Source organism: Myodes glareolus, chromosome 14 (genome assembly GCF_982192425.1).
Source record: "Myodes glareolus chromosome 14, mMyoGla1.1, whole genome shotgun sequence".
In the NCBI taxonomy this organism is placed as follows: domain Eukaryota; kingdom Metazoa; phylum Chordata; class Mammalia; order Rodentia; family Cricetidae; genus Myodes; species Myodes glareolus.
This window is the reverse complement of record NC_142039.1, coordinates 59,509,387-59,536,420: the sequence shown is the minus strand read 5'-3', so window position 1 is coordinate 59,536,420 and position 27,034 is coordinate 59,509,387. Positions and strand designations below refer to the sequence as shown.

The 27,034-nt window shown below is 47.2% G+C and overlaps 1 protein-coding gene across 10 annotated transcripts in view; it reads right to left on the bottom strand.

Moving 5' to 3' along the window:
• Positions 1 to 203: 203 nt before the first annotated feature.
• Phactr1 (phosphatase and actin regulator 1) overlaps positions 204 to 27,034 on the bottom strand; it is a 449,396-nt gene continuing 422,565 nt past the window's right edge. For all 10 annotated transcript variants that reach the window (XM_048418822.3, XM_048419204.3, XM_048419049.3 and 7 more), the window contains 5 exons: positions 17,467 to 17,522; positions 12,506 to 12,567; positions 6,710 to 6,850; positions 5,243 to 5,319; positions 204 to 3,467 (listed from right to left, as the gene is read on the bottom strand). In XM_048418822.3, the coding sequence (XP_048274779.2) occupies positions 3,452 to 3,467; positions 5,243 to 5,319; positions 6,710 to 6,850; positions 12,506 to 12,567; positions 17,467 to 17,522 (352 nt within the window). In that variant the 3' untranslated portion in view covers positions 204 to 3,451. The remainder of the gene's footprint in view (positions 3,468 to 5,242; positions 5,320 to 6,709; positions 6,851 to 12,505; positions 12,568 to 17,466; positions 17,523 to 27,034) is intronic.

Below are 27,034 nucleotides of genomic sequence, written 5' to 3'. Positions count from 1 at the left end.
TAAATAAATCTTAAAAAAGAGAAAGCTAATCTATGGGCAGCGGTTATCCCTGCCCACCACTCCCCAACTGCCAATGCTACCAGAAACATGAGCTTGCTGGTTTACAAATAACTGGTGACCTCCTTTTTGCCAACCCTTCCCCAGCCCAGGTAGTTTTGATGGTTCCTGTTGAAAGGTGTTTAAAAGAACACAGAAGTCAGAGATGTTTTTTTAAACATTTTTTTCTTTTGGTTTGTTTTAAAGAAACTGCATACATCATCAGAGAGAAACAATAACTTAAATGCCATGCAGTTTCTGTATGTACAAAACCTAGGCCACAGAGATCCAGCTTAGTTTATATTCTATGTACAGCATCTTCCTCATACAGCCGTCATCTGTTAAGTTAGAACCCTGGAGGGCATGGGGTCGACAGGCACCACACTCACTCACTCCTATACAAAGACGAACTATGTACAGACACCAGGAAGCAACTGGAAGAAAGCAACCTGCTTGGGGAGGAACAGATTCGTGGGAGGAAGAAGTCATCGAAGGTGACCCCTGCCCATTGACTGTGCACAGGGAGAGCCTGGGATCCCATATCACCGAAGCAACACACCACGATGCTCATTCCGGAAGTACAAACACATGTTCATAAGCGGGAGAAAAAGAAACTCAGAGCGCCTGCTCGCACGGACCAGCGCCTTGTTTGGTTTCTCTATCTGGCAGAAAGGCTCACATTCTGAAAACCTGGCAGGGCTCTCAGGGTGTCTGGGGAAGGAGTGATCAGGATTTTGGAAAAGCCGGTTTGCCAGTGGCAGGCTCTTCTGCCTGGAGCTGGGACAGACGGGGCTTTCAGCAATGCCTGGTTTTGAGAAGAAAACAAGGTTTGACACGTTTCACGGTTTCCCTTCTTGCGAACCCGCACCCCACAGTGCTCAGATGCGGATGTATAGGCTCAAGATGAGCTCACTTGCAGACTGCAGCTGTGTCAGAGAGGGATGTTTAGAGTCACCTAGCTCGCCTTTCACCCCCCCTAATTAATGTCAAATTGTCACCTTTAGAAACAGTTCAAGTCACTTCAGTTGTCCTAACAAAGTGGGGGGAAATGTGGTTCCAGCTCCTTAAAGACTCCAGGATCTCAGAAGGAGAGAGGAAGTGCCTTCCCACAGCTGGGGAGGCTGCAGAGCCTGGGCGGGAACCACTTGTCATGGCCTTGAAATAGCTGATCCCCCCCCCCAAAGGAGGCGGTGACCTTTTAGGAGCTTGTGTGGCACACCCCTAACTCTGAACAAGTGACTTCTGCCAAAGGGTGCCTCACAGGAAGTGATGTCGGCATTGTGTCCAACTTCTTCCGTGCATAAAGAGGAGGCCAACTCCAGGGCACGCTGAAGGGAATTGGTGACAGCAGCTGCTGCTTCGCAGCAGGGAGACAGATGCGTTTGGGACTTCTGAAGGGCCCTAGAACCAAGGCCAGCAGGGAAGCCAAGGAGTTCATTAGGACTCCTCCAGGCTGGGGAAGGCCTGACTGTCAGGCCAGGACACTACAGCAGCCTCAAGTGCAGCTGCTGTGTAGAGGAAGTGAGGCCCTCGGCCGGGCCAGGCAGGGACCTCCACCCAGAACACGTGCCTACCCTTCACCCTAGGGAAGTTCAAGGAAAGAGTTCTGTATCTTTCCTCCTACCGTGAGCACATTCGAAGGTCAGTAAGTCTTTCAGGAAAACTGTGTTTACAGCTGGGCTAAAACCCCGCCACCCTTTCCCTACTCCTCTGGACATTCAAATAATAATGCTAGAAAAATCCAGTGATGGTGATGTCTTTGGGCTGGACAGAGGGGTACTCGGTCCAGACAGTGCCCAGGAGCTGCATGGTGCTACCTGGGAAGCTGATCTAAGCTTTCCTTTAACTCTGTCTGGTTCCTGGGTTAGCAACTGGCCATGAAGCATGAATGGGTGCTGTGTCCAAAGAGTAAAATTGCATGGCCTCACTGATAGGCGCTGTGTTCAAAGAGTAACATGGTCCCAACTGGTTTGACAAGGGGACAACTTTCTGGGGCTGGCCAGAATGGCAAGCTGACTTAATCTCTCTGAATCCTGGCTGTGTTGGAGGGGGAGTAAGCCATCACTTAGTGAACCCATGGCTAAGTGACTCTGAAAGCTGAGTGCACTGCAGGGGTGGAGGCAGAGCTTTGCACCCAAGGGTCTGTGAGCTCCGCTAGGAAGGAAACAGTGCTGCAGCAGGCCTCCTTAAGGTCTGGGGTGTCCTTCCCTCAGTGTGCACCCAACCCTTGGAGGCTCTGTCAACAGGGCAGCTGGAGGCACATCTTGAGAGAGGGGGGCGGGGAGAGAAGAGAAGACTGAATCTCTCTGGTCAGAAGAGCAGCAAGGGACGCCATAGACAGTCATGGCTGGCAAAGCCTTGCCCAGTGCTAGCCCTGCTGAGGTGTCGGATCTGCTAAGATGCAGAAACTCTTCAGTGAACAGACAGAAGAGTGGAAGGCCCTGGAGAGGCACTGGGACATTGGTCCCCAGCTCTGGCCTCCATGTATTCAGAAGTTATGAAAACGGCCAAGCCACATCATCCTGTCCCAGGGGTGTCACAGGGACAATGAAAAATGGGGGCCAAGTGGAGCTCCTGACCCCAGCCTCTGCTCAGCTCATACTCACAATACCACAGGGAACCTTAGCAATGGCATTTCTGTGTGGATCGCCCATGGCCCTGGGCTTTCCAAACACAAGCTGGTCAACGAACGAGAACCAAGCAGGCAGTCACTATTTCTCGGTCTTCTGGAAGGCAGTTCAGTTCGGGCTGGGGGGTCAAAGCAGATGCTCAGTTTCAGCCTCTGATACCCACAGCACACATGCTCAGGATCAAAGGGCCAGTACAGTCTTCCCCAGAACAAGGCTGTGTGTGTGTTTGTGTGTGTCGGGGGGGGGGGGAGCAACTGAGAGGTCTTTCCCCTTTCCAGACCCTCTCAATGTCCCACGGGGAGCCTATGGGACCCACAGAGTTTAGGTCCGCTGACTCATGACTTTGGCCTAGCCACACCCATACCAAACCCGCTGCCCTTGGCTTCTTTGAACTCAGGCAACAGTCCCTTACGAGGAAGGGGTTCACTGAAGATTGAACCAATGTGGTGCCTGCTGGCCGGATGGGGGGCGGGTGAGGCAGTCTCTGGACTGTGTTCAGGTAGGGCCCTGCTGGGGGCGGGGACACCTCTCCGTAGCAGAAGTGCTAGCAGCATTGACTGAGGAGTGGTCACCATGGTGTTTCCTGCACACAGAATCCTGATTGTGTTTCCCTTTGTTTCTTCTTCTCCTTTTTTCTTTTCTTTTCTTTTTCTTTCTTTTTTTTTTCTTATAAAAAAGGCAGTTCAGATTTACATTATAATGGGGAAGTGGACAAATGCCAGCACTTATGGTTCTTATAAATTTATGTTTTGAAGACAGCAGAGCGCTCGAGAGGAATCCCACTGTTAAGGTCGATGAAACCTGGGAAACAAGGAACTTCATCAGGGTCGTGGGAACATCAGAGGCCCCGATCCCACATGCCCATCTCTCCATCCTCAGAGACCCTGGTGTGACAGTGGCATTGCAGTGTGACCTCCCACCCATGGCACAAACACAAAGGGGACACCCTGCGTATTTGAGCTCCACAGATTTCACCTAGGGACCAGAGAAAGTTTACTTTGGAGTCTTTGGAGGCCCAAATGGGTGTCTGCACCAGGGCATCTTACTGCGGGGCAGTCAGATGGCAGTCCTAACTGTGTGTCTGAGTCAGGCGGCATGTTCATTGGTAGGTCCTGTGTCTCCACATGTTCTCCAAAGGGGAGTGGTCAGAAAAAGGAAGCCAGTGGCTTCGTTACTAACTAGCCATGCGTCCACTCCACAGAGCAAATTTTTTCTGTGTCTCATTTCTCCCAAGCGACATCAGACAGGACTGCTTGGCAGAAGAGCACAGGACAACAGAACATTCTTTAGTGGTCCCGTGTGGTATTTTGGTATTCTGCCCAGGTTTGGGCCTCTGCTGACTGTATGTTGGTAACACTCCCATTTCCCCAGCTTCAGTTTTTATAAAAACTCACTTTGGGGTCGTCCAACACATGTCAGAGTTTTCATTTGAGCAAATTAAAAAAACAACAACAAAAAAACAGAGGGTGACTTTTTGCCTGGGCCTTAAACATTTTAACATTCTTTGCCTGAGGCTTTGTTTTGTTTTATTAGGATTATGCTGGCCGTCCCTGTCACCTGGACCCAGACAGTACCCTGCAGTATCCCTTTAAGAGACAACCTCTGCCCACTCAATCTCTCTCTCTCTGTCTCTCTGTCTCTCTCTGTCTGTCTCTGTCTCTCTTTCTCTGCCTCTCTGCCAGGCAAACTCCTCTCATTCCCTCCCTGACTTTTTCAGAAGAGGCAGCTCTCTACCCCTTTCTCCCCACTCCTTTTTCCTCTTCTCCCTCCTCCCCTCCCCTCCCCTCCCCTCCCCTCCCCTCCTCTCCTCTCTTCTCCTTCCCTCCCCTTCCCTTCCCCCTCTTCCCCTCTCTTCTCTTTTCTCTTCTCTTCTCTTTCCTCTGCCCCTCTCTCCCCATTCCTCTCTCCTCTTCTCCCCCCTCTTCTCTCCTCTCATCTCTCCTCTCCCTCTCTTTCCCTCCCCCAACCCCCTCCCCCGCTTCCAACCCCCTCTAAACAAACTCTCACCCAAGCTCTCTTTGCATCACATATTCTGCCTCCCTGCCTGTGTTCCTCATCTGACATGGAACCCACCAAGGTCTCATCCCTGCTGCATTTTTCAGTTTTGTTTTTGTTTGGAGACAGAGTCTTACAATGGAGCCCCGATTGGTCTGCAGCTCCCTATGTAGACCAGACTGGCCCTGAACATTACAGAGATTCATCTACCTCTGCCTCCCTAGTGCTGGGGGTAATGGTGTGTGCCACAACACAGGGCTTCATTGCCTTCTTTTACCATCTTAAAGGTAGAACTTGATGCTGATCTCTGTCTTATCTTCTCCCCTCTTACCCACAAAACTACTTGGTAATCCAGGGCAAATGGGTATTTATTTGAAAGTAGATGTTTACAGAGCTGGGCATGATGGCACACCCAGGAGGTGGAGACAGGAGGATTGCTTTAAGTTCTTGGCCAGTCTGGGCTATGTAGTGAGTGCCAGGCCAGTTGGGTCTCCAATCAAAATAAAGTCAGAGCAGAAAAGGGAAAACACATGTTGCCATGTGGTGGTGGGGACATTCAAGTGGCCCCCATCAATACTGACCTTGTCAAGTGTCTACTTAACTCGTGGACTTCCATTTCAGTGCTCTTAAACTCATTGAGCTCCTTCCGAATGGCAGCCTGGAAGAGTGGCAGCTGGTCAGCATGCTGAAGAAGCGGGAGGGCCTCCCCATTTGTCATATCTAGAAATATTTCTGTTCTTCCACTGATATAGGTGGGTCTTCTATCTACCTGTTGTTTCATTGGTTAATTAATAAAGAAAACTGCTTGGCCTGATAGGTCAGAACATAGGTAGGCGGGGAAGACAGAATAGAATGCTGGGAAGAAGGCAGTGAGGCACACGCTATAGCTCTCCTCTCCAAGATGGACGCAGGTTAAGATCCTTCCCAGTAAGCCACCACCTCGTGGTGCTACACATTATTAGAAATGGGTTAATCAAAATGTGAGAGTTAGCCAGTAAGAGGCTGAAACTAACGGGCCAAGCAGTGCTTAAAATGAATACAGTTTCCACGTAATTATTTTGGGTAAAGCTAGCCGGGTGGGAGGCGGGAAGTGGCCTTCCGTTCCACTACATTCCACACAACTACATAAAAAATGTCACCTGGGGTGTCCTTAAAACCCTCCAGGATTTACCTTCTTCGGGGACACCATGAGGCTCTAATGGAGCCGACCATATTTTATGAGGTCTCTGCACCCCTTGCTTCCCATGGGGTTACAGATGGCACACACGGTACTTTGGTTTCACCTCCCTTTGGCAGTTCTGCTGGGTACCCGGAGAGGTGTCTTGACACAGAGAGTCAGTGGAGGCTCATGCTAAGAATGGCTCTGGGCCTAGTCCAGTGTTATTCTGTCTTTCTGGGAATAGTCCCCTGACATGCGAACTGAAGGATCTTGTGTCAGATGGAACTCTACTTCTCAATGCCACCATACTAGGTGGGGGACCTTTCCGAGGCAATCTGGCTGTTAAGAGGGACTGCTGCCTTCATCAGGGATGGGCTCAGTTTAACAGGAGGAGCAGGCTGTAACAAAGTAAGACTCCTATATTTTCTCTCTGGCATGTGTCTAGCTGAAGCACAATTAATTTCTGACCTTCAGGTACACTTTATTTATTAAAATACGAAAGAAATGCCACTACATCTAACTCCTGACTTATGCCTGTTATGGAGCAGTGTGAGGTTCTCACCAGAGGAGGCTGCCTGACCTTGGGCTTTCTGGCTTGCACAAACTTTAGTCTTTAAATAACCTTTCTAAATAAAATTATGAAGCCTCAAATGTTCTGTTATAGCACCCACAAATGGGCCAAGATTCTGTCCTCCCTCCTCCGGGGAGGCAGGTACAGTATCTTCTGTGTCTTTTCCATGTGAAGAACCAATTGAGTGTCTTCCCACAGGTCATCTGGGGTGCTCCTGTGAGCGGCCTTAGGATGCTCCTGTGTACAGCTCTTTCAGGACAGGGCTCCCGCTCTCCTTACCTATAAGGCCCCGCCTCCCTTCTCACCACCCCTGCCTACCTTGTCAGCTGCTGTGAGTCGTGTCCATGGCTTATCTGCTCTGCGGTCATAGTCCTGGGCATCTGCCACCTCCACATAGTCACTGAAGCGGATGAGGATCTTCCTCTCGCGAAGTTCTTCCACCGTGGGCCTTTGACTGAGCTGCAAGGAGGGAGGAGGAGGAGGACTTTAGACCATGGGTTCAGCTGTGAACTTGTACGTGTGGACAGTGAGTCCAGGAAGACAACTGATACAGCAAGATGGAGCAGGGAGCAGACTCCAGAGTGCTTAACTCCGGGATTCTGAGAGTATTGTCCCTTTCAACCTCTCCATCTTACAAAGATGACAACCGCCTGTCCTTTGTCATACTGCTTTTTTGGCCTGATAGGAAGCCTGGTTGTCTGTGTAGCCGAGAGAGCATGCTGTGGATTTTCCCTGTCTGTCTTTCACCCAGTAAGAGGCAAGCACCTTAAGCAATGATTCTGTCTAAACTTGGATTGGTGAGTCCACGTCTCTGTCTTAAATTTAGTGCTGTTTGTAAAATGTGTGTTTGTAACATAATATGTGTGTGTGCAAATACATATTATGTAGACACACATGAGTATGTGTGTCTACATATACATATGTGCCTGTGTGCATTAGGCATACAGAAGAGCATTCGCAAATGGTATGCACGCAGCCTCTGGAGTGTGAGGGGGTGGGATATGTTGATTTAGGAGTTTTTAGGGTTTCTTTCAGAAGGTCAGTTATAAGGTTAGTAAGCCAACACAGAGCTGAGCAAAGCTACACATATGCCATGGAGAAAAACTTTGTGAGGAAGGAAGAATAAAATCCTGTTTATTTAACCATCCCCTGGTATGCCCCCTGAGCACCCTTCCTCTGTCCCTTAACTATATAAAGCTGACATTTCTATTATATTTCTTCCGGAGCAACACAACCATTCCCTTTACGATGCTGTCAACTCATGTTAAACCAATGCTACTTAAAAACAGCGTCTCCTCCGAGCCCTAGACTGTTCACGGCTATTAATAGAAGAGGCATTCAGATAAAGTCTTACAGCTCTGGTCTATAAAACAAACAGCAAATCCAAATTACTCTGGCTGTTTTGACTGCCACGCAGCTATCTGCCTGATGCCCTTGGCTGGAGCTGGAATGTTTCAGCGTGCCGCTGCCATGGCACCATTAAACAGAGGGGTTCCTGGTGGTGAGCACAAGGGGAGGACTGACTAGGCCTGTGGCTCCTTCTTGGCTAAAGGAGGATGTTCCAAGAATCAGAAAGAAGTCTAATGATTATGGAACTGGCCCATGCCTAGAGCAGTAGTGTTTTTAGTCTGTCCCAAGGCACCAGATATTTTCTGAGGGCTAGACGCTTTGACATCCATGTTGTCTGTCATGAGCAAGTTTCCCAAGCTATGTGGCCAAGGTTGCTGGAAATAAAAAAGGTGGCCATCTTGGCACCCAAATGTTCTTTCTGAAATATGAGAGCTGATAGAATTTGTACTGAAGTTAAAAATAAAAAAAATCCCACATTTAATTTTTGCCACATTCACACCAGATAAACAGATAGTTAATCAAACTCTCCATTTTGTGTTTTTTGATCCAGTTACCTCAGGATGTTAGATAAGTAGTGTTAATTTTTATGTTTGTTACATCCTGAGCAAGGTTCTTAAGTCATGACTTCTGAATTTACCTTCCTGGAAACCACCCTGGGGTAGTTGGTTGTAGCGTCTGACATCTTCAATCTCAGTACTCAGGAGGTTAAGGCAAGAGGTTCTAGAGTTCAAGGCCAGCCTGGGCTACTTGGTGAATTCAGGGCTAGTTTGTGTTACTCTAGCAATAGTCTATCTGCCCCCTCCCTAGCTTCAAAGAAGTAAATGAATAAATAAATCATTATCTAGCGTTTACCAGTTGCCTGTCTAATAGCAGAATCTGGAGAGAAGAGAAGACTTGATGATGGATGGGTTCAAGGACAGGGATGAAGGATGGATGGGCTCAAGGATGGGGGTGAAAGATGGGCTCAGGGACAGGGATGAAGGATGGGCTCAAGGACGGGTGAGGGATGGATGGGCTCAAGGACAGGGATGAAGGATGGATGGGTTCAAGGACAGGGATGAAGGATGGGCTCAAGGACAGGGGTGAAGGATGGATGGGCTCAAGGACAGGGATGAAGGATGGGCTCAAGGACAGGGGTGAGGGATGGATGGGCTCAAGGACAGGGGTGAGGGATGGGCTCAAGGACGGGGGTGAAGGATGGGCTCAAGGACAGGGATGAAGGACGGATGGGCTCAAGGACAGGGGTGAAGGATGGATGGGCTCAAGGACAGGGGTGAGGGATGAGCTCACGGACAGGGGTGAAGGATGGATGGGCTCAAGGACAGGGGTGAAGGATGGATGGGCTCAAGGACAGGGGCTGCTTTTCATGCCCCAAATCCTGTGTTGCTTTCGCTCTAAGTCAAATCAGCATGGTATCATGCTCATGTTCTGGGAGGGGACAAGTAAGGACAGCACAGATTGTTATTTTCGGGGTCTTGGGTGAAATGTGGATGCAGGAACTAGCCAGAATCTTTCAGAACTCTCTTCTATGTGTGCAAGCTCAGAAGATACTCGATACCCAAACCATGAGGTCTTTTCTAGATGTTGAGGATACAATCTTTGCAGATAAAGTCCAGTTTTCTGAGGAAGATGGATTGGGAGAATGGAAAAGGAGCAGTATTTTTATCAATCTGTGCCAGCAGTGTCATAAAATGAGCAACTGAGATCCAAACTCACTGAAATACAACCCAAACCCTAAGTTTACCCCTTCCCTTCCTCTCATCATATATACATGTGTGCTTTCAGTTCGGAAACTGCCCTTTCCTGGGTTTTGTGGGGTTTGGATGGATTGTAGGGCCTTGCACATGGGAAGAGAACACTCACCGTGCTACCTCTCCAACTCTTAATTTCTTTTTTTTTTTGAGAGGGGGGAAAGGCATTTATTTCTAGTATATAATTTTTATGTTTTCAATTTAGTTTTAAAAAAACGACTTGACCTATTAGTATCAACACCAGCCCTGGGTTTTTTATTTTTCACTAGTCTATTAAAATTCAATAGAATTTTATTAAGGAAATCAGGGCCGAGGCATCTGGTTTTGAGATGATAGAAGCTCCAAGGAAACGAATTTGTCCAGAGCCAGGGCAGGCTCTGTGTTTCCCACCTACAGGTGGGCACAAGTGCTCTGCGGACCCAGGGAAATAGTAAATTTCCCCAGTCTCCTTCTGAAGCACTCATTTCTGCTCTCAAGGTCACCATTTTTAACTCTCCTTGGCGCTCTCAGGAAACTGGAAAGGCTGGAATCATAGGGCCATTACCCTGGTGGGGGTGGGTGGGTAGGGGATGGAGAGAGAACAGGGGTAGGGGAGGGGGACAATGATGTCAACTGTAGAATCTAGGGGCTGTTTGTGGGTAAGGTTGTGAGCATCTTCATCCTGAGGGACAGAAGTGTGGGAAGCAAAACTCTTGCCCACTCTACTACTGCATTATATGCGGTTACAATCAGAGTTCTGTTTGTAAGAACATACAATCTTTGGATAAGAAAGAATTGACAGATATCTAAATAATCCTTCTCTCTCTCTCTCTCTCTCTCTCTCTCTCTCTCTCTCTCTCTCTCTCTCTCAGCAGGGTCTCACTATCTAGCCCAGGTTGGTCTGGAACTTGTTATTTTACCCCAGGATGGCCTCAAACTCAAAGCTGTGTCCTTGTCTCAGACTCCCAGAGTGTTGGGATAATGAGAGGCGTGCCATGCATAAGGGTCAAAGTCAGCCTATAAACCCCTCTTTCCTTGCCCAAGGACAAATTAACTGCCTGGAATGCTGGAAAATAACAAGCTACATTTTTTCCCTCCCCTAAACAAGTTTGTTTGACCCATCCGCAATGGATGTGATCAAGCTTGATCACACACGGGCAGGAGGTATGTAGGCAGGAAATATGTCAGGATATAAGCTTGCCCCTGATTGGACCTGATGGGAATTGTGGGTTTTTGCCTTTTTAAACCCCAGCAAAATCCCAGAGTGGACCAGGATGGATCAGAGTCCATCCTGGTCAGTATTTAATTAAAGGTTGCTTCAAATTTGGTTCAGAATTGTAGAACTGGTTTTTCTTTCCTGAATCTCAGGAAAACCACTTTCTACCAAAGACTGGAGATAGAGCAACTGACTAAGGAGAGGTCATTCAGCTCCTATTCTCGTCCCTCTCTGTGTGATGCCAGCCAGACACCCCATCATCCAGGCCCTTGTTTATCTTCCTTCCTTTAATTAGTTTGGCATTTGGCTTGCCACCAGTGTTTGGGATGGTTTGGGGAAGATAGAGTGTCTAGAAGTACAAATCACTTCCTGAATAAGTGGCCTGGCCTCTCAGGATCCCCGAATCTCGTCCTTCATAGAATGTTTCCAGGGAGAAAGAGTCACTAATGAACATCTTTAGAATTATTTTTAATGGGTCTCTTCACCATCGTTAAGACTAAGTAGCCTTTTCTCAAGAGGGCACTGCAGGGGGCTGATTGAAAACACTCGAGGCAGATGGAGGGAGTGTTACATCCTGTGTACCATCAATTCATTAAACTTTCAACAGGACCCAAGAATAGTCCCAAGCTTATTATTCATGTGTGTTTTTTTTTTTAAGAGGCCACTCATGTTTCAGAAGACCTGTGGGTCTTTACAGCATGGTGATATCTTCTGTTTAAAACGTAGCCCAAACCCAGCTGTATGAGTTTTCAATGTTTTTAAACATCTTCACTGAATGGATCAGTACTTCCTTGGTATTTTCCTGGCATTATGCAAGTTTCCTGATTCAATAATTCCAACTGGACTTAGCAGAAGACAGGCAGTAACAGAGGAACAAAGAAAGCTCATGGTGTCCTTTGGTCATAGCAAAGACAATGCTATTTTTAAGCTACCATTTTAAACATTTTTTGGCTTTTTTTTTAAACAAAATGGCCAGTAACTCATAATGTATAGCTCAGTCTGGCCTTGAACTTAATGCAATCTCAGCCTTCTGAATGCTCAGATTACAGGCATGAGCCATCATGCCCACATTGAACTACCTAACTTCTCTCTCTCTCTCTCTCTCTCTCTCTCTCTCTCTCTCCCTCTCTCTCTCTTTCTTTTTGAGACAGAGTCTCACTGTGTAGCTTTGGCTGACCTAGAACTCACTATGTAGACCAGGCTTTGAACTCAAAGAGACCTTCCTGCCTCTGCGTCCTAAATGCTGGGACTAAAATACCACTAAGTCTGACTTTTTTCTTTCTCTCTCTTTTCCTTCCTTCCTTTCTTTTTTTTTTTTTTTTTTCGAGACAGGGTTTCTCTGTGTATCCCTGACTGTCCTAGAACTCACTCTGTAGACCAGGCTGGCCTTGAACTTGACAGAGCTCCACCTGCCTCTGCCTCCCTAGTGTTGGGATAAAAGGCATGCACTATCACTACCCAGCTTCCTGGCAACTTTTTTATTTGATTGAATTCCTGATTTGCATAATGAGTTTCCAATGGTGTGGTACGGTTAAAATACACACAATCTATTTCTTTTTAAACTTTTTTTTTTTTTTTTACTCATTCACTGTTATGTGCATGGGTGTTTTGTCTGTAGATATATCGTGTGTTCCTGGTGCTCACAGATACCTGAAGAGGATGCTGGCTCCCTTGGGACTGGAATTACAGCTGAGCTGATCATTAGCCACAAGAAAGATGACAGGGAGTCTGAGCAGTCTGGGTCAAGAGGCTTCAAAGCCCTCCCGGCTATAGAAGCCAAGGGGTCAGAGTAGCGCCGCATGTGGGGAGCTGTCTTACCTTGCGAGTCAGCCTCCTCTTGATTTCACGCTTCTCTTCCTGCTCTTCTTGTTCATTCCGAGCTGAAAACATACGGCAGATGCTCCTGATTACAGTGCATGGTATCACCCACACCCAGGTGTAACCTCTGAGTTTTTCAGGCTCTAGACGAAGCACTTAGGTCCCATTCCCTGGCTATCCTTAGGCCTGATGGGACACACCCTTTCAAATTGGTAGATTTTTTTTTTTTTGCATTGTTATTCTCCTTATGTCGGGGTTTGGGGCCCAGGCAGGGATGCTGGGATAAGCCAAGTGATTATAAGCCAAGGAGGTGTGTTGGAGAAGTGTGGGAGCACTCCGGGCAGTGACAGACATTTTGGGGAGACTCAGGATGCCTTCCTTGAGAAAGGTACAAACCTCATGCCTCTTAGAGCCTCTAAGAGGCTGAAAGGGCTCATTGTGTGTGGCCCCAGTGACCAGAGCCCTGTAGTGTAGGAGAGAAGACATGCCTCCACCTGCTGCAGGAATGGCATGGGGCAGAGTCAACAGCAGCCAGAAAGACAGCTGGCACTGACTTCAGAGTTCTCACCTTGCACAAGCCCTGAGTTCATTAATTCTTTAAATCTCCGAAGAAGTACAAAGAACCCATGTGAGGAGGCCAGAGTGTGGAATATACGTGCTTGCATTTAGATTTGGAAGCAGTGTCTTAGGAATACACTCCAGAGACTAAACGTTCCTAAACTGATATATGAACAACGGACTCGACAGATTTTAAAGAGTAAGGGTCTGGGGGAAGGGATTAGGAAGAAGGGCAGAGAACTCGGGCATTTTCTCTGTCTGAACTAACAGAATGACCATGCACAGACTATCATTTACCTTCTGGGCCTTGGAAGGGCTCCTTGTTCTCTGCGGAAGCATATTCATGAACAAACCATCTGATTTGAAAAATACCATGAGCGCCAACTAGTGTCACAGAAGGCATAAGGTCCTCGGCCATTGGGGTGAGGAGAGCATCAGCAAAAGTAAACTATGGGTTGATGTGGGCACGGTGTCCTTTAAGTTTGCACAGGACACCTGTGTTCTCATTTTGTAATCGTGGTTGTCAAGTGACGTTTCTGCAACTTTACGATTCTGTTATCAGGCTCCATAATTATCATTCAGTTCGGGCTTCTAAAGGTCTCAGTACAGGGTAAGTCTTTCAGAGAAAGAAATCCCAGTGCATAGAAGTTGAGGTGGGGAGTATGTAATTAATAGTCTTGCTTTCCCCTCTTGCTACCCTAGAGGTCAGCAACAGTTATAGCCAGCTGTGACTAAAGCTGGCGACAACTTTTTTTCTGGCAACAAATGGCATCAATTCAGAGCAGGACTAAGGGTCCTGAGTGACACTCCTGGGGTATGGTTTTGTGTCCCTGTCTGCCTGTGGGTTATCAGACCTTGTATGCACAGCACAGGAAATACCCTTTCCTTCTGTGGAATGGGCCACAGTGCCAGTATTTAACCATGAAGCCTCTTCTTTTGGATTTAATAACCCTATTTCCTTCCCAGAGTTTTCTTAAAACACATGCCCATTTCTCTTAGCTAAGACCCTCTAATAGCCATTGCTATCTTAGTATGAATTAACCTATCACAGATAAATTGGGAAGCAGATAGCATGACCCAGAAGAATGAAGACCGGAAGACTGATATTTCTTTAAAAAAAATGTAAATTACTGTGATAAAATCTGGGAAACTAGCCAGCCGTTAACATCTTAGTATAAATCAGTCTATCCAGACTCAATTTGGAGGTAGCTGTGACCCCAGGCAGCTAGCTATACTTCCAGGGGGAGGAAGGATAGAAGGAAGGTAGTCTTGCTGTCTGTCCTAGATATAGCTCAAGGGCACCATGGCGAAACTTAGAGACCCTGTAGGCTACCACTCTGGGTTTCCAAAAAGAAGTCACGAAAGCCCCAGGGAAAGAAGCCACCAGCCACACCTGACAAAGCTCACCACTCAAACGGTGCAGACCTCTGCTTTTTCCTGCTGCCACAATTTGCTTGAGGCTGGTCCTCCTTCCCATTACTGGGTCCGACCTCACTTCTGACCTACAGGCCCCTTCCGAGCCATGGGTGGGTGTTCTGTACCAGAGATGACACGGCACAGGGGCCTTCATCTCTAAAGTAGGTCCTAATGCCCTCAGAGGTGCGGGTCACAAACTGCCACCTATGGTGTCCATACCATTAGCTCAAAGCCATTTACAAACCCAGTGTCCTGAATTCTCAGGCAGAGGATGTCAAGGCAATCCCACTAGGCAACCGAGAAAAGAGGCCACAAAAGTCTGGTGACGTCATCGTCATGGTGCCCACTCCCCAGAGTTCATTGTGTGCTCAGATGCACGTGGGGCCTCACTGGCTACTGAACAAAGGAAGGGCTTGCTTTACAAGGCTGGGCAGGGTGGGACTGCAGACCAAGCCCAGCTTCTGCCACCAACATCTCCCAGCTTCTCTCCCAGTTTAAAGCCCAGAAGATAAGTTTTAGAACTGATTATTTGGGAATGTTTTCAAAGACTGCTTGACATTTCTTATAGAATAATTAAGAAGGTCAGAGATGTGGTGACACAGGCAATTCCCAGCACCTGGAAGGTGGGAGGAGGGGGATTCAGGGGTTCAAAATCAGCCTTGGATATATACCAAGTTTAAAGCTAGCCTGGGCTACAGGAAACAAACAAAAAAAACTAGGAGAGAAAACCACCTCTCTCCCCAATAAAAACAAGACCAACCAAAAATTAGATTAAATAATAAACACAGAAAATAAATTTAGAAAGACAAAGGACCAACACACAGGGAAAGCAGGTCCATCTCGGAAAGGTTTGGAAACCAAGAGATGATCAATCCGCTTGAACTTGGTTAGGCAGAGGCTGAATTTGTAGCTATTTTACCAGGAAAAGGTAGAAGGCATTTGATAAAACACTGGAACAATCACATATTTCCCTTTAGTCTCCGTGGACTGGTTAGACTCAAGGAAGCAACAGTAACACAGAAAACTATCAAACAAAACCAAACACAAAACCAGCGCCAGGCACCTGGCTATACTGTTCTGGGTCAAGCAGAGGTGGGAGCCAGATGTGAGGTGGGGGATCCTCTCTCCTGAGCCTTGCTGCTGCTGCTGCTGAGGGAAACAGTATTTACAGAAACCTGGTGTGCAGCAGCGTGGTGCTTGGGTTGCTCAGGACAGCCGCAGCGGCGGAGTGGAGGAAGCTTTTATCTGATTTCTGATTTGTGGAATCAAGAGTTCCCTACTCTCCTTTCCAGTTCTCATCAACAATGGAAACTTTATAATGGACCAGACAACTGCATGGGGCAAAAAGGAAACATCCCAAGGGCCAAGACTTGCCCAACCACAGAGAATGCTGACAGTTCTATGCCATCTATTGTACAGCAGAATACTGTTAGAACCAGGGCCTTGCTATGCAGTCTAGGCCGACTAGAATTTACAGTCTGCCGGTTTAACATGGTCTTTGAGTGCTGGGATTACAGGTATGTGGCACCATATTCTGGCAAACTTAGAAACTTTGGAGGGTGCTCACTGGTTTAAAATTAAGTTAGGGCTGGTGAGATGGTTCAGTGCATACAGGCGTTTGTCACTGAGCCTGGTAGTCTGAGTTTGGTCCCCTGGACTCACTTGGTGGAGGGAGAGAATGACTCTGGAAAGTTGTCCTCTGACCTCCACATGAAAGCTATGACATACGCCCTCCCCACCAATCGGTTAAATGAACACAAGAGAAAATATTCTATACAGCCATCCCTAGGCACCTCACTGTTCTGAAAGGCTTACACCAGACCCAGGAAAACGGCCTGAGACCAGCTTGGGAAGGTAATGGTTGCCTTGGAGAAAGGATGCTGGACTCTGAGACAGGCAAGCAGCTGGGCACCTACAGGGGCTGCAGAGCCTGTCACAAGCTTCCCAGGCAAAATGGAACATCCTCCTGCAGCAAATCACTGAATGGTGGCCAGGTCACAAGACCATCGAGAGGAGGGGTAGAAAAGCGCAATCAGAAATGACTGAAGTGGAAATATCCAGTCGCCTAGAGCAAAGTCTCACGTGACGTGTGTGCGCACGTGTCTATAAGATACTTCCTAATATGTAATTCTTTTTTTTTTTGGAGAGAAATTAGAAGGGATTTTGGGGGCTAGGGAAAAAGAATCACATATTAAAATAAATATATTATTTGTTGGTTGAGGAAACTGTAGGTAAGGACTGCAGCAAGGGTCTGGTGGGTGTGGTTTGATTTACAGAAATTATCAAATATCTTTTGTTGAACGGAGGTATATTAGGTTGGTGGAATGCTACTTCCTTTCATCATTTTACATTCTTTAATTGATTTAGCACCAAGTGGATTCTCTGCACAAATTTAAATGCACTCTATGTCCTGAGCTGAACAAGGGGCCCATTTTTCCCTCTGTTCACAGCCAGCTTTCGGTGGATGAGAGCGTCATGCAAGCACTGCCCCTGGCTAGGCCAGACTCAGGAGGACAGGCTGAATGTTCACTCGGCAGGGCTTTCTCCCACTGCAGAGCTGGTTCTCAGGGGGCTGAGTTCCATCAGCTGCAGCCAACTGATTTCCAAGCCTCACACTCAGAATTCCCTGACACATACTAGCAACCAAAGCCCCAGTCACTGGTTTAAAGTCAGTTTGGGTGTAAGTGTGACATTGACCCTCCTTAAAGTCACCTTTTCCTGGTGAGTACCTCAGTTCGATTTTCAGCTTCTCTCTTAGCTCAGGGTAGGCTCTGGCTTCAGCCTGGGAGTTCCTAACCCATAACCCGGAGGTCAGAGGCATAGCTCGCCCCCAACTTTTCAGAAGAAACAACGTTGGTTTCTATGAGGCCTCCTGCAGGAGGTTTTCAGTGCCTCCATGGGCCCCAGGGAGAGACCTGGTAAGCCATTATACAGCCACCAGGAAGGCTGCCCTGAGTGTTTGGTCACCCTGGGCTCAGTCAACTTACGCTTCAGAATGTTCCTCTGTTCCAGTTCCTCTGCGGTGGGTCTCTGGCTCAGCCGCCTACGAAAAAAATCCAGGAAAATTTTTTGGACCATGTCATATCCTTCTGGGGTCGGTGATCTCCACGGCCCCAGCAGAAACATCAGGCAGAGTCAGCAGCTGGAGTCCTCTGTCCATCCTGTGCTCTGAGACACTGACTGGCTGCCAGAACCTCCTTGGTTCCTCAATTTCAAGCCCAGGAAGGGCACCCTGCGTCAGGTCACGCAAAGCTGCCCTCCCTCCCGCTTGCAGGCCCCTCCCCAGCCCTGCTCCTCCAGTGCCCCCAGGCCAGGAGACCGAAACTTAGCAGGGCCTTTCCTCCTCACAGAAGTCCCTTTCTTTCCTTGTAGCCTCTTGACGGCAGGGTTGTGTGGCCTCTTGCCTTTCCCTCTCTTGCCTCCAGGCTAGCGCTTGCTTCTTGCTACCTCTGTGCACACGGAGAGCACAGAGGCTTGTGGCCTGGAGGACATGCAAGAGAGGGTGTCTGTCTGCAGAGAACAATGGCTACTCTTCTTCCTGTCTCCACCCATCTCCACCAGAGCCTTATTAGACATAGAATGCCAGATGAACAGGCACAGAAATGGCTCTTATTACCGGGTGCATAATTAAGTCATAGAGAATGCAGCATCATAGCAGGGGCAGAAACTTCTAGTGGTGCCTTGTGGAGAAGGGGGGACAAACAGGGGGAAGAGGTAGTGACAGAGGTTACTCGAGAATGGGAATGGCTCACAAGGGGAGGACCACATACTTAGACACCTCCTCAAAGTTCCGGGGAGAGGGGCAGACATCACCTAGAGTGGACCTGATGGGGAACAGGGACACTTTTGTTTTCCAAGCTTTTGGCAGGTATTGAACAACCCTGCAATTATTCAGCATGTCTGCTGCACTCACTGGGTATTGATAAGGTGTGTGTAAGAGGAGGATTGTGGAAGGAACTCCAGGCTCCTCGGAGTCTTCCACTGGGACACAATGGGCAGAAAGGCACACATTTGTAATCGTCCAGCTGTGCTCACTCCCCAAATTTCTGAAACGGAGGTCTGTAGTTGGAGAGACGGTTACAGCTAGACCCAGGATGTGAGAAACTTGTCAGGATCAAGATGGAGTTGCTTTGGATCTTGCCCTAGCAACAAGTCAACCAATTAAATAAATCAAACCGGGTGCTATGGAGACTGCAAAAATTACAACTTCATACAAAGGTACCACAGATAAGGACGTCTGCTTAACTGTGCATTCAATGTTAGGCCGGGCAACCTTGCTGTTTATTCTTGCATTAGCCAAAGCTGCTTATTTTAAAGTATATTATTAATATATAAGTATATTATATATCCTCACTTTTTCCTTTAAAATCTTTCCCCTCCCTCAATCTCCTCACACGCTCATAGCTTACCATGGCACCTATGTCTTCACTGCAATGTTCTGCTGTTCCCAAATAAACAGCATCATTGTCTGGGGGCTCTGATTGTTATTCAGGCTGACAAATGAAATACAAAGTCCGCGGAAACTCCACATATAACGATTTCAAATTCAAGTCTTGTTCTCTGTGAACCTGATAGTCCCTTGAAGCAGCTGGAAACGGTATTCCAAAGTGCTTTCAAGTTTGTAGGGACAATTTCACATCTCTTACTCTCTTTGCTCTGGAAAGCATCTCTGTAACATGCTATGAAAGAGATACGATCTCTGATCCTATTTCCTATCAAGGAGTACCTGAACCCCTGGTACTTTCTACGAAGGAAGACCTGAGTTCTCTGGATCTTTGATATTCCCAATGAATCCCTTTAGATCACGCCTGACTTGATGCTAATGACGCAAGCCAGTGTGGGATGTCTAGGTAGCCTCTGGAGGGGACTGGCCACTAGAAAGGCCACGTGATTGGAGGACTGAAGCTCATGAAACTTAACAATGAGATCCAATGAGCTTCCAGGTTGCTGGACTCCTGAAGGAACCTTCTGACCCTTCCCCCTACCCGTCTCTCCGTCTAGCTGTCACTCAAATCCCATTTCCTTCTCACTACAGACTGAACGACACAGGTATGGTGTTTCTGGGTTCTGTAAGCCACTCTTGCAAATTAATCAAATACACACATCAAGTAAACAAGATGCAATAAAAAGATTGTTTAGGAGACAATATTTTACTTTTCAAGACTTACCTCAAACAAGAAGGTTAAAAACAATAGATGGATTGTAGTTACTCAGTCTAAAATGCTTGTCACCTTCGTGTTTAACGCTGTCAGCATTCCTTTGTCACCCCTAAACCTGAACAATGTACCTTATAAAGCCCCCTTACAGTTTCAGTTACAAATAGGAAATTCTTAAGGAGAAATAAGTAAACCAGTTCATATTTTTTATGCTTAATTTTTAAACTGTGCTTAATCTTTTTGATTAGCTGTAAATTCTTTTCTTTTTCTTTTTCTTTCTTTTTTGCCTTTTTCTTTTCTTTTCTTTTTTTTTTTTTTTTGGTTTTTCGAAACAGGGTTTCTCTGTAGCTTTGGAGTCTGTCCTGGAACTAGCTCTTGTAGACCAGGCTGGCCTCGAACTCAGAGATCTCTGCCTGCCTCTGCCTCCCAAGTGCTAGGATTAAAGATGTGCATCATTACCACTACCCAGTCAGACTGCAAATTTGTCCTGGCCAAAAATAATTTTTTTTTAACCTTGCACCATCTCAGTATTAGCTACTAGTTCTCAGTCCAACATTTCCAGTCAGGTGGAAAGAAAGAATGCGAAGGAAACCAAGGAGACTGCAGAGGCTAGATGGCAAGGTCTTTCCTCCCAAGACTGAAGTGACAGTGTTTCCTAATGCCACTACTATAATTAAATATCAGAGGTTGGGTATTTTATTAATGAAAAGGAGTTTACTTAGCTCACAGTTTCGGAGGCGGTAAGCACAGGTTGCGTGATTCTGTAGGGATGATGGGAATGTGTGTGGACAAGATCACATGCAGAATCAGGAAGCCAGAGAAACTTAAAGATCAGAAGCACTCTGTTTGAAAGAACTGTCTCATGGGACCCAATTAAGGTCCCAGGAGAACTGAAGTCCCTAAGCCTGGGTCCTACCTAAGCGTCTTTCACTAGGTTCCTGTTCTTAAAATCTCCACCACTACCCAACAGGGCCACATGGAGCTTCTAGCACACAAACCAACCTTCTGGGGACAGAGTCAGGTCATATCCACCCCACAGCAACGGGAGGCTGAGCAAATGGAGATGGCACAGGGGCATCCGGGAGAAGTGCAAAATTCTATCTCCTTCCTCTATGGGTTGGTTCCATGAGGGCTGAGGCATTTCTACCTGGTATTGGTCAACACTAACTCGCTAGACTCTAAGAGAGCAAGACAAACATAATTTACTCATTTAATAACTATTTTAACACAGATTCGTCCATCCTGATGTTGCCACACAATCCTTGATTTTATGCAAGATGCCTGACTTCAGCTTCTGTTTATATGCTGAGGACCCCTCCTGTCACACTTCTGAGTTCCTGACATCTTCCAATTGTCTTCTCGTACTTGACAGCTCACCACATTTAAAGGGCACCCGGAAAATAATTCACTTACATACTCTCTGAACAAAATGTTCTCCAAATAGCCTTACATCCAATCCCACTCAGGACCCAGAACCACTCCGAGCTTCACCTGCCATGGTCACCTTGTTTACTGTTGCTATGACTTGGATCTCAGGCTGGGTAGATTATACCGATGCTCACTTAGCTCACAGCTCTGGGGTATCATATCAGCAGGATGTGTCCAGCCTCTGGTGAGGACCTTCCTGCAGGGTCAAGGCATGTGTACAGGGAGGGCATCCCATGGTCAAACAGAGCAATCTGTTGCCTTCAGTCTTTATTTCTCTTCCTGTGAAGCCACTTATACCTTCATGGGAACTTCACTCTCGAGGCTTCATCTAATCTTAATCACGGTCCAAGGTGCTGTCTCCAAATGCCTCTAACATGACTTTGGGGCTTCAGTTTTGACATGAGTTTTGGAGGGGATGAATACCTGGATGGAAACAATAGCTGGTCTAACACCAATCCTTCACCTCCCATCTCTCTCTTTTCATCTCCCCACTGTGGGAAAGCAGCCCACCAGCATCTCTCCTGGTTGCACGAGGTGGTTCACTCTTCCTTAGCCCAGACATAATGGTTTCTGAACCCTAAGGAAGCAGATCTGATCACTCCATGCCTGACTGAAGGCCACACCTGCTTCCCCAGTGCCCAAGGGACAGCATTAGAATGAGGTCTGGGAGATATTCACGATCTGGCCACTGACCAGAATCCTCCCCTTCCCATCCTTCTGTATATCTACCCTCTTGGCTCTGTTCAGAACTCCAGAAGTTACAGCAACAACCTTCTTTCTTTTTCTCTTTGCCTATGTCATTAACAACGATCCCTAAAGTAGACCTTAAGTGGCACCACGTGTTCCCTGTCCTTCTGGCTAGGATGTCTCTATCATGTCCTGCACCTGCTGCTTGCGATTACTTCCCGTTACTGCCTGCCTTTTCCTCTGGACCCCAGAGTCTAACCTCTGTGCCAGGGGATGTATGTGCATTATTCACCTCTGTGCTGGCTTCCTAGGTAGAGGAGATGAGCTCCACAAGAGCACCCCCTGCCTTGCAGAGCCCTGGGCTTACCGTTTGATGCTTTGTGGCCACTTGAAACCTAAGGTACACACACATACATACATGAGTACATATACACTCTTATATTAGGTGCACAGAGCCAAATCCAGGGCCTCGTGGATGTCGATCATAAGCTAGAACACTGAGCTACCCCTCTACTTCATTTTACTTGTACATTTTCATTTATTTCTGAGTACAAGTATTTTGTCTGAAAGTGTGTGATCCATGTGCATACAGTGCCCAAGGAGGCCAGAAGAGGGCACCAGAAGCTCTGGATTGGAGTTAATAGGCACTAAGGAGCCATCATGTGGGTGCTAGGAACTGAACCAGGTTCTCTGCAAGGGCAGCCAGTGCTCTTAACTGCTGAGTCATCCCTTTAACTCTCCAGCCCCTCGTTTTAAAGTAAAGAACTTCTCAATATTTCTCATGGCGTCTGTAAAGCCTAAAGTCCGCAGCTAGAGACGCTTGAGTTACCTGAAAGGGGGCTGCTCCATGACCGTCCCACATCTTTTCTAGTTCTTTCTGTAGGATGAACAGATGTGCTCTTCTTTAGAAATGAAACAGAACAAAACAGCCACCTCAGAAAGCTGTCCTAAGCCCCCTTCCAGCTCCTACCACCTGATTGCTCTTGGCTGCCAGAGGCCTCCTGAAAAGGTGGTCCCGACTTGATGCTGACACAACCTATCCATGGCTCAGCTTCAGTCCATACCCCTCTACCACGCGGGGTTCTCAACTGGGGTGATTCTACCTCCGAGGGCACATTTTTGAAGTTATTTGTGGTTGTCACGATTGGCAGCTGCTCTTGGTATCTGTTAGAAGATGGCGGACTAATGCTAAATATCCCACAATGCATAGGTAAGCCCACCCACAAAGTTATCCAGTCCAAAGCATGGCAGGACCAACGCTGAGAAATCTGTTCTGTTACTGCAGATCTTCTTAACTGAATGCAGGGGTCTTGAAAACACGACAACGGTAAAGGTTTCTGAACATGCAATGATCAGAAATAGATTGAAAGTCAAATGTGTAGTTGGGCATGTGGCACATGCCTTTAATCCCCGTACTCAGGAGGCAGAGGCAGAGGAATTTCTGAGTTTGAGGTCAGCCTGGTTCAGGACGGCCAGGGCTACACAGGGAAAGCCTGTCTTGAATGATTCCCCCCACCCTGCAAAAAAAAAAAAATCGAATGCATAATGAACACGGGTGTCTCTGTCTCTGTCAGTGTTCACACCTGTTGATCCTATAACACCACCGCTGCCTTGCCTTCGAACGCGTGATATACACGTCACAGTGTGCACCTTGCTACACCTCTCAATGCTAACAAACACGGCCCGAAACACTTTAGCTTAGGATGGGTACTAGAGCATGCTGTGAGCTGCAGTGTCTTTTTGTAACACACAGGAAGTTTTCTGCTCTGATAGAAACGGAGTATTTCCTGGCAGACATAAACTTTCAATATTTCCCATCATCATTCTTTAGCATGTAAATATCAAATCATCACACCTCTGGATTCTATTATATCAGATAGACAAGCACACCCATCTCATTAGCACGCAAATTTGCTTCTTTTTAAATCAATGGTAAATTATATGCCTGCTGAAGGATTGTTTTGAAATATATTTCCTTATGATTATCAATGAATGATTTGTATATTAATCTCATATACCAATATACCCGGAATTGCATGCAAATTTCTTGAGTAGAAAGGAATTGGGATGGAAAACCATTCAGGGATCGTAGTCTATTGAATCAGCTCTTAGTAAGGTCACCGATGACTTCATTGCCTCATCCTATGGCCTCACTCCACCTTTCTCTGTCATGTGACACGTCTGACCAGAGGCTCCTGTGCAGCTACTTTCTTCCCTTTGCTTTCAGAAGCCTCCCACCTTCTTATTTCAACTCCTAATTCCTGCTCTTCCCCAGGTTGCAGGCATAACGGTGTCTTCTCCTTCAGGGGCAGAATTGTGCACACCCATGAGCTGCTCGGGTTTCCTACTCATCAGGGGCAGAGCCCGGGTAAGCGATTGTTCCTCCCTATGCCTTGATCTGCCCATCTCTGTGCACGGCAGCAAAGCGTCCCCTCACTGCCAATCTTGGTGATATTTCCGATGCTGAGAATGGTCAGGGGAGGCGAGAGGGAGAGCGAGCGCTAGAGTGTCGCCTTCCTCTGCTAACAGCTTTCCATGGGCTGACATTGCATTAAAGATAGAAGCAAACTCATTCCAGCTATGCCCTGCAACCCCATTGGCCCCAATGCCCCATCTATCTTTCCGTCCTAGTCCACTGTGAAATAATCTGGCCACACATCCAAGGATTTGGAAACCTGAGAGGTCTCTGACCCACTGAACAGGACAAAAAGTTCCTCTGTTGTGCCACTGGTTTTAAAGATGTTTTTACCCTTCCTGCTGAGGGTTTATGGGAGGATCTTGCATCGGGAACTGCTCAATGATGCGGACGTCATCTTATTTATGTGTTCACAGCACTTGTATAGTCCCTGGCATACATAGGGGATCAGCAGAATTTTGAAGATGATAGAAACCATTAATATCTAAGCTCCGGGGTTGTGCTTACAGGTAGGAGCATGAAGTCTGGGTTTGTACGGGAGCCCCTCTTGGTGCAAAAGGGCTATTCTGAGAGGACCCATTCCTCTTTGTCTTTTCTCTCAGCAAATGGGGCGAACATGTAACTTTATTTAGCATCGTCATATTCCTAGTGTATGTGTGATATGTGTGTGTGAGTGCATGGGTGTGCCGTTAGAGGACGTGGCTCTCTCCTTACACTCTGGGCTCCCACAATTGGACTCAGGTTGCCCGGCTTGCACAGCAGGGGCTTTTACACATTGGACCATGTCCCCGGCTTAGCCCAGTAACTCTTACTAGCCTTGCACCACACACGCGTTTTCGTCTTTTTCAGCTTTCTCTCCCACTGTCATTCTGTCACGCTGGCTACCAGTGAGAAGGAGGGCAGATGTGAAGATGGACAGGTCCGATGCTTCCTCACCTGCTCCCGTCACCCACTATCCTCAGCTGGGACATGAGCCAGTCACTTATGCCCTTGACTATACCTTCTGCATCCGAGTGCCTACCTGAGGCAGGTAGCATAGCAACATGGAGGCTCCCTGCTGTGGAGAATGATGGAAGGACCAAAAGACTCTTTTAACAAACAAGAATAAAGCTCCAAGTATTTTTGGTAACTAGGAGAAGGCCCCCTCGCTTGAAGAGATTAAATAGGTTGCAGTGAAGAGGGTATTTTTGGCTTCTGTTCTGGGAGCCGTGACCCCAGTGTGAGGCCCTATATTGTACTCTGAGACAATAACCAGGAGAAACACTGTGGTAACGCCAATGGTGTTGAGTGGAAATTCGTTCTGGAATAAGGATAGAGCTGTGTATGTTAACAAGCATCAAACCCATGAAAAACAGAACAGAACAGCAAGAAAGCTGGACAGCCCGCACAGTGGATGCTTCCAGTGTTATCAGGGCCACTAGACACAGTCCCGCATCAGTAGACAGGTGCCACTCTAACAGAAATTAAAAATACGCAGTTACATATAGAACACACTCATCTAAGCACGGCTGTTCTTCGGTTTGGTTTTTAAGTCAGGGTCTCTCTAGTAGCCCTGGTTGCCCTGGAATTTGCTGTGTAGACCAGGAAAGCCATGGACTTGTAGAAAATCCACCTACCTCTGCCTCCTAAATACTGGGATTAAAAGTATGCAGCACCATCCCCAAGGTCACAAGGCTGTTGTCAAGACAAAGGCCAAGGTAGAAGGCAGGCGCAGATGTTTATCTTTCTGTATGCGTGTGGATGCAGCCCAGGGCCTGTGCATGCTGAGGACACAGGCTCCCACCGAGCTGCATCCCAATCCATCAGATACAGTGTGTTGGTTAGGGCCTTATTTATTTATTTATTTTGTCAACTTGACATCTGGAAGAGGGACTCTTAGCTGAGAGACTGCCTCCATTCGATTGCTTGTAGGCAAGTCTGTGAGGTACTCTTTTTTGTTTTTTAATTAATGATTGATATAGAAGGGTCCATCCCCCTGTGGGTGCGGCCACCACTGGGAAAGTGGCCCTGGGAAGAAGGCTGCTGAGCAAGCCACGGTGAGCAAGCCAGTAAGTAGCACTCCAGTACGGTCTCTGCATAAGTTCCTGCCTCCAGGTTCCTGCTTCAGTTCCTGCCTCGACTTCCCTTCATGATGGACTGTGAGCTGTAAGATGAAATCAACCCTTTCTTTCCCACGTTGCTCTTGGTCATGGTCTTTATCACAGCAGTAGAAAGCAAGTTAAGATGAATAGTTTTTAAAAAGCTCTCCAGGTAATTCAGGCATGTGCTTCCCTAAGTGTGGACCTGGGACCAGCACTATCAGCCCCTCTTGGGAATTCTTAGCTCTATTACGTCACCAGAATTTCAACAAGTTTTCCAGAAGAGCCGCACACAGTCACAGTTAGAGAGTATTGGCTCTCTCTGTATAAAACATAGACGGCTCTTTCAGGAGGTGAGCACAGAAGAGGCAGGCAGTTTAGAGAGTACCTGGGGATTTGGAGCTAGCCTGTGCATCTCTATGGAGGCTGGGTCATCATGAACTCTAATATAACGAGACAGGTCCCAAACAATTATCAAGGGAAGACACTAGGCAAAGTGACAGCTAATAGGTGGAAAAGGGAGATGTGTTTGTGTTTTTTTTTATCCTAGAGAATCTAGAAGTTTCTGAAGGGGTGACGAAGCCATAATTTGGGCCAACATGTTAATCATCTATTTAATAGCTCGTATTTTAAATTTATTCAAAAAATCATTTCTACTCTGATGGCTACTGAGTGCTCTGTGCTGGATGGGCAGTGAGAAGATGATGATAATGTGAATTGACAGATGTTGTCTTAGGGTTTTTATTGCTGTGACAAGACACCATGACCACGGCGACTCATAAAGGAAAAC